We start from the raw sequence: 9,448 nt of genomic DNA, 5'->3' as shown, positions 1-9,448 counted from the left end.
CACCCCTGGGTTTTCCTTACTTTACAGGCTATGCCCAGGAGTGGAGAAGCCATGCCGCCCCCACCCCAACTGACCCCCACACTCTGACTCCCACACTCTTGGCCACCACTGCTGGTGGTGATCCTCCTGCCTCAGCCTCCTGAGTGCTGGGATGACAGGAATGTACCACCACACCCATCTCAGACTTTTCTGAAAAAAGACTTAAAGGAAGGAAGAATTGGGTGAAAAGCAAGCACCCATGAGGAAGTCCGAGCCCTGGATAAACATGGAGTGTATCTAGCCAGAGGCTCTGAGACCTGGCCCAGAAGGAGAAGGCCATCTCAGCTGGCCAAGGCCTGAAGGACACAAAGTGGCACCACGGTGCTGCTGGACAGTTCACGGCCGGAGTGATGGCCACTTTCCTGGAACAGGGTCTCTTGAGCCCTGAGGAGGGGGTGGGTGAAGGGCTCCACACAAGGAAGACCCTCGTGGCCCTCGGTGCAGAGCCACGGAGCTGGGTGAGGCTGGCGCATCAGAGATCCCGCCCACTCCTGGGCACAGGGCCGTAGTTGGCACTGGCTGCCATGGCAGGGCCATCGAAGCCGTGGTTGATGTAGGTATTGGTGGCAGCACTGGCATCCAGTGGCTGCTTCTTGCAGGTCTCCGGGGCTGTGGCCATGCCCTGCACTCGCTCTTTCTCCAACACCAGAGCAGGGTTGACGTCAGGCCCTGCAAAGAGATGGGAGGGAGGCCACGGTTGGGGGCATGCAGAGGCGCAGGGGGTGCAGAGCCCGTGAGGGCATCAGGGAGCAGGCTGAGCCCCAACATCATCTGCGCCTCCCACAGTCACTGAAGCCGACATTTACTCAGGAAGCCCCGAGACCAAGCCGTCCTTTCTTGCGGACAACCCAGGCCAATACCGCAGCCACTCTCCTGCACCTTCCTTCCTCTGAGCTAACACTCCGGGCCATGAGGTCCCCATGTGGGTCTGGACTTGCTGCACGCTTTTCTAGGTCACTGCCTATGTGGCCTAAACTTCTGTGGGATCCTGATGACCAGAACTTGTAGGGGTGAAGCTCTGTGAGCCCCTTGCCACCGCCCAGCCCAGGGACCAGGCCACCACGACCTTCACCATCCTGGTCCTTGGGAGGCCCCCACAGCTGTGGCTCCTTGCTGCCCTTGCACCTCCCCACCATCCCCCCCAAAAGCCTTTGAAGAGGGCCAGGAAATGCCTGTAGGAGGGTGCAGTGTCACAGCTAGGGATGCTGGAACTGTGCAGCCTACAGCCCTGCTTTCGCTGGATGGAGTCTGAACCCAGGGGAGGTATGTCCACTTCCTCCTCCGTGAAATGGGGCTGGTTATAATACCTACTTCTGGGGGTGACAAGAGAATTGAAGGCACCTGAGCTGAGGCGCAAACACAGCTTTCCCTGAGTGTTTCCCGAAACATTGCTACTAACACAGCCTGGAAGCGGGTTAAAGGGAGCTCCTCCCAGCCTGCCCACCCTGAGAGCCGGAAGCACTCTCATGCTGGGGAATTCTGTTTCCATCCTGTCAGGGGGTGAATTGTAATTATCATGCTCAAACCCAAGGCAAGGAAAATGGGCAACTGCATATGCTGCTGGTACAAAGGGAGTTTTTGTTGTTGTTGTTCGTTGCTTTTTGCAATACTAGGGTTGAATCTAGTACCTCCACCCTGAGCTGCATCCCCAGCACTCACCCACTCCCTTTTTTTTAATTTATTTTTTGAGACAAGGTCTTGCTGTGTAGGTCAAGCTGTCCTCACTACATAGCCCACTCACTATATAGCCCAGGCTGGCCTCAAACTCAAGTCAGTCCTCCTGCATCAGCCTCCTGAGTGCTGAGATTATAGCCATGTGCCACCCCACCCAACCTTTCTTTTTGAGACAAGTTATCACTAAATTGCTTAATTCTCAGGCTCAGCTTGACCTTGCAATTCTCCTGCCTCAGCCTCCCAGAATGCCAAGATAACAGGAGGACGCCTCCATGCCTACCTACTAGCACAAGTTAAAGTAAAGGGTATTAACAACTGGCATTAACAACCCCACATCCGTGGGCTTTGTCAAAGGAAATGTTAGAGGGTATAATCACAGATTCAGCCACAAGGGCACGCACTACAGCACTGGTGATAATAATGGAAAACTGGAAATAGCCTAAAGCAGACGGAAGCTGCTTAAATAAATTGTGGTAGAACATGATAGGATAGTGTTCCAATTCTAACTCACCACTCGATGAGTCATCAAATCGATTTAGTAGACTAATGCCAGTACTGTTCTAGTTAATGATAGACTACAACCAAAACTATCAGCATGCTTCATAGGAAGTAAGGACAAGTATCATCTGTATTTTCTGAACCATTTTGTCTTAGACATGCATGTCTAGCGGGGTATGGTGGCGCACGCCTGTAATTCCAGCACTCGGGAGGCTGAGGCAGGAGGATCACCATGAGCTGGAGGCCAGCCTGGGCTACACAGTGAGTTCAAGGTCACCCTGAACTACCTAGAGAGACTCTGTCTCAAAAAAAAAATCCAAACACAGCGCAGTAACCTCAAATCTGATGACAAAGAAAGGTATTGGCAAACCGCGGAGTGAAAAGAGCAGCTTCCCAGACAGGAAGTGTGAGCCCGCCTTGGCAGTGCAAGTGCACACAGCCTGGCTTTCCTGGGGAGCACACGCTGCTGCGGTTGTCACCGAGCAGCCTGGCGGGAGCAGCCCTGTACTCACCCAGGTAGCTGAGGATGACAGGTAGGAAGACCAGGCCGTGCACCAGGCCCATCGTGGTGATCAAGAGGTTGAGGCGGAAGAAAAAGATCTGGATGAGCTGGGCCTCAGCAAGGCCCAGGATGAGGATGCCCGGCAGGTTGGTCATGGCCACCCCAGCGAATACCTGGAGGGTGACAGCCAGGCGTCAAGCGGGCATAAGGTATCAGGGTGGGCCCAGGTGGCCCACGCCCCGCCACTCACCGCACTGCCCATGGAGATGGTGGCCTCCCTGGCCCTCTCCAGCCGGCTGGGCTTGGTGCTGATGGCAAAGGAGCGGGTGATATGGGACACAAACTCCACCGACATGCCCACCGCCTGCGGGCAGAGGGCAGGATTCAGGGGAGGCCAAAGGCAGAGAAGGGAGGAGAGAAGGACAAGGGAGCTGTCCAGATTCTGGACAGAACCAAGCATGGCTAGGGGCCAGATCCCCCACCCACCACCCTGGCAGGGGCTCGCCTGGTGCCTGGGTCCCTCCCGTTACCGCGACCAGGTTGATGAGGGACACGGCATTGTAGGTGACGTCCCACATGGCCATGAGGCCAATGGTGTCCGTGAGGATCATGATGATGACCAGCAGGTTGAGGAGGCCGGAGCGTGCGTCCAGGCCCAGCAGGAAGTAGCACACGAGGAAGGTGGGCAGGAAGCAGAGCGCGAGCACGAAGATGCCCTCGGGCAGCACCGTCAGGTACTGCTGGTAGAACACGTTGGTGATCCTGCGGGAGGAGGAGGAGGGGCCCTTCAGGATGCCTCACTGCAGAGGAAGAGGCTTGGGGAGGCTTATTTGGGAGGCAGAGCAGCGCAGAAACAGACAGGCTCCAGGCCACCCCTGGAGCCTGCAATCTGAAGCTGTTTCTGACCCTCGAAACCCCTCGAAAGCCGCCACCCTGGCCTCCCCTCCCCAGCCCTCCGGCACAGCCTCCGGCCCTCACGTGTAGGGGAAGACCTCAAAGGCCGGGTCCGTGCCCGGCACCTTCCGCAGCTCGGCTGTGATGTTGCTCGCCAGCAAGCGTGCCGCCTGCAGGGCCTCTGTGTAGTCCAGCGAGTTCTTCAGGGGCTTGTGGTAGGCCATGAACTGGGAGGCTGCCCGGCACATGAGAGAGGGGAGGCCGAAGGTCAGGGCCTGCTGGCGACACCCTCAGAGCATACCACGGACGGTGGCTTGGGCACAGGATGGGGCCGAGCTCAGGGCTCCGCCACCAGCAGTTCAGAAGCCGAGCACACGTTCTGCGAGGGACCTGCGCTTCTGTTTTGCCGCAGCCCAAGGACGCTGCAGGAGGCCCCACCACCACGGAGACTGCGGCCCAAGATTGGCACCTGGAACCACACAGAGCACCCTGGTGCCCCCAAAGCCGTCTCCACCTGGTTTCAAAATATGCATGGGATTGTTTAAATTAACTTCATTAGGGCCGGGGATATAGCTCAGCGGCATAAGCGCTTGCCTGGCAAGCCTGAGGTCATGAGTTTGATTCTCGGTACCAAAAATAAATAAATTAATTAATTAACTTCATTAGTTTTTCAAAGTTGCGTGTTCCTACAGGAGAGGACTAGAAAGGAAGACAGAAAAATGAAAACTGCTCATTTGTCAGCGCCGTGGCTTAGGACAGTAAGTACAGGCTGCAGCCAGCAATTCCCGCTGTGAATTATTTCAGAACGAAGTGAGGGAATCCATCAAAAGCTCTCCTAATTGCCACTGACCCGCAGGCCACCCCTGTGCCAGCTGCACCGGAGTCCCCATGCTGAGCCATAGCTGGCTCCCTCGTGCAGATGGCCATCTGGCCTGCCACCTGCTTCAGGAAACTGACATGTCATGGTCCTTCTCCCTGTCAATCCAACTCCATCTCCCTTGTTACTGCTGGTGGTTGCTAGAGTTCTGCCACTCTAAGGCACCCTCGCCACCTGCCTGGCACTAACAGCTGGGTGGGATTTGGGCATGAATAGACAGGTATGGTGCACACCTATTATCTCAGAGCTCTGGGAGGCTGAGGCAGGAGGATCCAGGTTCCAGCCCAACCTGGGTTACTCAGCAACTCAGCAAGAGCCTGTCTAAAAATAAAGATTTTTTTAAAAGACCAGGGGTGTAGCTCACTGCAAAGGCCCTGGGTTCAATCCCCAATACCACAATACCAACCAGAACAAAAATGATGCGTGCGTGAAAAGGTGCTTAGCCCAGGGCTGGGGTAATGGGTGCTCCCAAGTACGACATCAGCTGCTAAGAAGGTGCCACAAATGTCACTCTGACCTTGGGCTTGAGTGGGAGAAGGGGTTTAGCCTGAAAATGTGGGTTTGGGAAGCCCAGCATCCCCTCACAGAGGATGGAGGGGAGAAGAAACAAGGCGGAGACAGGCTGTTTCCTGGTGACTTCTGGCACTGTGACCCGGGTCCTTCCCCCAAGCAGGGTCTTGCTTACCTATAACCTGTCCATCTGCGCTCAAGTTCACGGAGGTGCTGTATGCTGCCATGCCACTGCAGGGGGGTGCGCAAAGTTAGTGGGAATGAGACCCCCTCCCCCCTGCCCCCACTGCACCCTAGAGAGGCCCCTCCTGACCCCCTACACCTCTGTGGCCGCCTCTCACATCCCACACAGTCACACTCCCCAGAGCATGCCCCTCTCTGAGCCTACCCTTTGGGACAGTTGATGTTGGGCAGGTCACTCAGGAACAAGGGAAGGTACTTGTGGAACTGTTCCACCGTGGGCCTCACAGGCCCTGTCGTGAAGCTCATGCAGTTCTTTAAGCACCTCAAGGCATCTGCAGAGAGGGCGGGGCTCTAGGTAGCTGCCCCACAGGGAAGCAGCTCCTGCCCAGAGCTCCTTCTCCGTCTCTACTCCAGGCCCGGGGCCCCTGGGGATTTGCATCCTGCATCTCTAACTTGGGGAGCTGAAATCCTGGCATTGGCAGGCATGTGGGGAAGACAGGTGTGGAGCACGAAACCTGGGACTGCAGCCCACCTGCAAACACAGCTGCTTCCCTTGCAGCTGGGCACCGGCCTCAGCGATTGCACTCCGAAATCATAAGCACCACGCCCCAGGGAGCAGAAGGGTGTGGCTGCCCAGGCTCCTGAGACCCAGCCTGAGCCCCCGCCCCCACTGGACCTCGCATGGGGTGGGAGGTTGAGAGAGCCTTGCTGCCCTTTTCTCTCTCTTGCCTCAGTTTCCCTCAGCTGCAGTGGGCAGTGAGTCCCAGAGGCCCCACACTTACTCTCAGTTGAGGGGCAGAACTCATCCCTATGGGGACCCGAGGTATAAAGGCGGCAGCAGGAGGATGGGGTCAGCCAGTCGATGAAGTCGTCCACCCAGGAAGAGGCAGGGATGGAAATGTACGACCTGGGGCCAGCAGAGGGGGTGAGGGCCAGGACCACGGACAGCGCAGGGGCCCTCCTGGGCTTAACCCAGGCATCGGCCACAGGTGGAGGAGGCAGAGGCAGGCCTGGCAAGAAGAGGGGCAGTAGGCACTGGGGGATACAGGTGGGTGCAGGCTGGGGGCCAAGGGCACTTACTGGTCAGAGAACTCAGTGGCATACTGGATCTTCTGGGTCATGGAGAAGGGGTCGCAGCCCGCGCTGGAGCAGATGGCATTCATGCCAGCCTCACTGGAGAAGTTGTAGCCCAAGGTGGTGACAAAGTACACTGGGGGCCCCACCTCAAAGTAGCGATTCATAAAAGAGAAGTAGTCGAGCAGGTAGGAGTCCTGGGAGGGAGGAGGACCAGGGAGTCTCAGGAGGCCACAAGCACCCACAGGGCTTACGTCAGCTCATACATAGATGTTAATTCTCCCAAAACAATTCAATATTCAATGTGATCCCTAAAATTCACAAGCATCTGGGTGTAGTGGTGCATGTCTATAATTCCAGCACCCCAAAAGGCTGAGGCAGGCAGATAGCAAGCTCAAGGCCAGTCTGGGCAAGTTAGCGAGATCCTGTATCAAAATTTAAAAAGTAGATATTGAAGTATGGCTTAGTGGTGGAATGCTCACTTAGCATACACAAGCTGCTGGTTCCAATCCTCAGTATCACAAAGAAAAAATAGTTCAAACCAGGCATGGTGATGCATGCCTGTAATCCCAGCATTTGGGAGGCTGAGGCAGGAGGGTCTCTATGGGTTCAAGGCCAGCCTGGGATATATAGTGAGTTCAAGCCCAGCCTGATTCACACAGTGAGACCCTAACTCCAAAAAAAAATTTTAACAAAACAAGCTGGAAAATTCACATTTTCTGATTTGAAAACTTGTCATAAAAGTACAATAATCAAAACAGTGTGGTACCAGCATAAGGACATATAAATCAATGACACAGAAATATAGAGCTCAGAAATAAATACTTACATATATAGTCAAGTTATTTCTTATGAAAGGGTGTTCAAACTACTCAGTGGGGAAAAAATAGACTTTTCACCAAATGCTGCTGGAAAAACTAGATGTCCACATGCAAAGGAATTATGTTTGGGTCTTTACTTCACACCATGCACAAAAGTTAGCTGGAAATGAACCAAGAATTTAAATCAAGACTCAGAGACTCTTATAAGCTATAAACCTCTTAAGAGAAACAGTAAAACTTTAGGACGTTGGCTTTGGCAGTTATTTCTTGGACATGACACCAAAGACACCCTCAACAAAAAAAAAAACAAGGGAGACTGTGTGAATATATTTAAATCTGTGCACAAAAGAACACTGGCCATAGAATAAAAAAGCAACTGTCATGGTTAAATTTTTATCCTTTTTTGAACTGGGAAGCAAACTCAGGACCTTGGGCTTGCCAGGCAGGCACCATGCTGCTGAGCTATACCCCTAGCCCAAATTTTAGATTTTAAAATTGATTTTGTATCAGTTTTAAAATGTCACCTCCAAAGTTCAGAGGCACGGCTTTCAGAAGGTGAATTCATAGTCAATGTGCTGTTGGGAGGTTGGACCTGGTCTGAACACCTAGGTGGTCACTGAGGGTGACTTGTACAGGTGGATTCTTGTCCCTGGCCCCTTTTCTCTCTGCTTCCTGGCTGCCACAACTTGAGCAAGCTTCCTCTACTCAGCTCCCCTACCATGTCATTTCTGCTTTGGAGCCTGCTGACCAGGGACTGAACCCCTTGAAACTGTGAGGCACAATATACCTCTGCTCCTTTGAGGTGTGCATGTTGGTGATTGTCTCCAGTAATGGGAAAGCTGAATAACACAGCAATCCACAGAATGGGAGAAACATCCACAGTTGCAAACCTGACATCTATGATTCACACACATAAAATCCACAAGCTCCACACCTATGATCCCTGAATTCCACACCTGCTAGAGCTGACATATAAACACACACGCACACACACACACATTAAAATGGGAAAAGGAGTTCCATAGACATTTTCCCAAATAAGGTATATGAATGGCCAATAAATACATAAAAAGATGTGAAATAAAATGCAAAATCAACATACAAAAGTCAATAGTTTTCCTATACACCAATAATGAGCTTGCTGAGAAAGAAATCAGGAAAACAGAAGGTAACAGTACGTAATGTAGCAACCATTGTTAATTCCTATCGTTTTGTTTCAAAGTCATGTCATTTTTGTTGTTTTTGCATTGTTTTGATTTTGTCTTCATTGTTGTTTTGTTAGTTTCTTAAATCTTTAAAATAAAAAAGTTTTTAAAAATCCATTCACAATAGCTTCCCAAAAAAGCCTAGGAAGGAATCAATCTAACCAAGGAGGTAAAAGACCTCTATAATGAAAATAACAGAACACTGAAAAGAGAGATTGAAGAAGACATTAGAAAGTGGAAAGACCTCCTTTGTTCGTGGATCAGCAGAACTTATATTATTAAAGTGGGCATATTACCAAAAGCAATCTACAGAGTCAGTGTGATCCCTATTAAAATACCAATAACATTCTTCACAGAACTGGGAAAAATAATCCTAAAATTCATATGGAAACACAAAAGTCCCAGATAACCCAAAGCAATCCTAAAAATAAGAGCAAGACTGGAGGCATCAGAAAACCCAATTTCAAATTATACTTCAAAACCACAGTAACAAAAACAGGGTGGTACTGATGCAAAATAGACCAAAGGGTTTTTGTGACAGGGTCTCATTAGGTAGTGCAGGCTGGCCTTAAACGTACTGCATGGCCCAGGCTGACCTCAAACTCATTTCAATCCTCCCAGCTCAACCACCCAAGTGCAGGATTACAAACATACAGCACCACACCTGGCCAAAATAGACATGTAGACTAATGAAACAGAGCAGAAGACACAGAAACAAACCCACGTACCTACAACCACCTGATTTTGACAAATGGTCAAAAATATATGGTGGAGAAAAGAGAGGCTTTTTAACAAATGGTATCGGGAAATTGGAAATCAACATGTAGAAAATTAAACTAGGTCTTCATCTCTTCCTCTATACTAAAATAAAAATCAAAATGGATCACAGACCTAGACATAAAGCCAGAAATTTTGAAACTGCTGGAAGAAAACATAAAAAGAAATATGTTAAGCCATAGGCACAAAGACTTTCTGAGAAGTGCCAGAATAACGTAGGAATAATATTAAGAATCAACAGATGTAGATGGGACTACATCAAATTAAAAACCTTCTACACAACAAAGGAAACAATTACCAGTAAAGAGGCAACCTACAGAATGAGAGAAAATCTTTGCCAGCTACTCTACTGGTAGAGGATTAATACCTAGAATATATAAAGAACTCAAAAACT

The 9,448-nt window shown here is 51.1% G+C and overlaps 1 protein-coding gene across 2 annotated transcripts in view; it reads right to left on the bottom strand.

Annotated features, from left to right (window-relative positions):
• Window positions 1-6: 6 nt before the first annotated feature.
• Window positions 7-9,448, bottom strand: part of Npc1l1 (NPC1-like 1) — a 19,263-nt gene continuing 9,821 nt past the window's right edge. The window contains exons 11-19 of one of the 2 annotated variants that reach the window (XM_005396665.1): window positions 6,258-6,448; window positions 5,960-6,084; window positions 5,383-5,509; window positions 5,170-5,225; window positions 3,692-3,842; window positions 3,244-3,475; window positions 2,964-3,077; window positions 2,724-2,886; window positions 7-708 (exon numbers count right to left, since the gene is read on the bottom strand). In XM_005396665.1, the coding sequence (XP_005396722.1) occupies window positions 512-708; window positions 2,724-2,886; window positions 2,964-3,077; window positions 3,244-3,475; window positions 3,692-3,842; window positions 5,170-5,225; window positions 5,383-5,509; window positions 5,960-6,084; window positions 6,258-6,448 (1,356 nt within the window). In that variant the 3' untranslated portion in view covers window positions 7-511. Of the gene's footprint in view, window positions 709-2,723; window positions 2,887-2,963; window positions 3,078-3,243; window positions 3,476-3,691; window positions 3,843-5,168; window positions 5,226-5,382; window positions 5,510-5,959; window positions 6,085-6,257; window positions 6,449-9,448 lie in introns of those variants that run through there. The other variant, XM_013520496.1, reaches the window with a different exon arrangement.

The sequence above is a fragment of the Chinchilla lanigera genome, unplaced genomic scaffold (genome assembly GCF_000276665.1).
Source record: "Chinchilla lanigera isolate Chin_1 unplaced genomic scaffold, ChiLan1.0 scaffold00055, whole genome shotgun sequence".
NCBI classification, from domain to species: Eukaryota; Metazoa; Chordata; class Mammalia; order Rodentia; family Chinchillidae; genus Chinchilla; species Chinchilla lanigera.
Note: the sequence above shows the minus strand (reverse complement) of the source record. Positions and strands in the feature narration are given on the sequence as shown.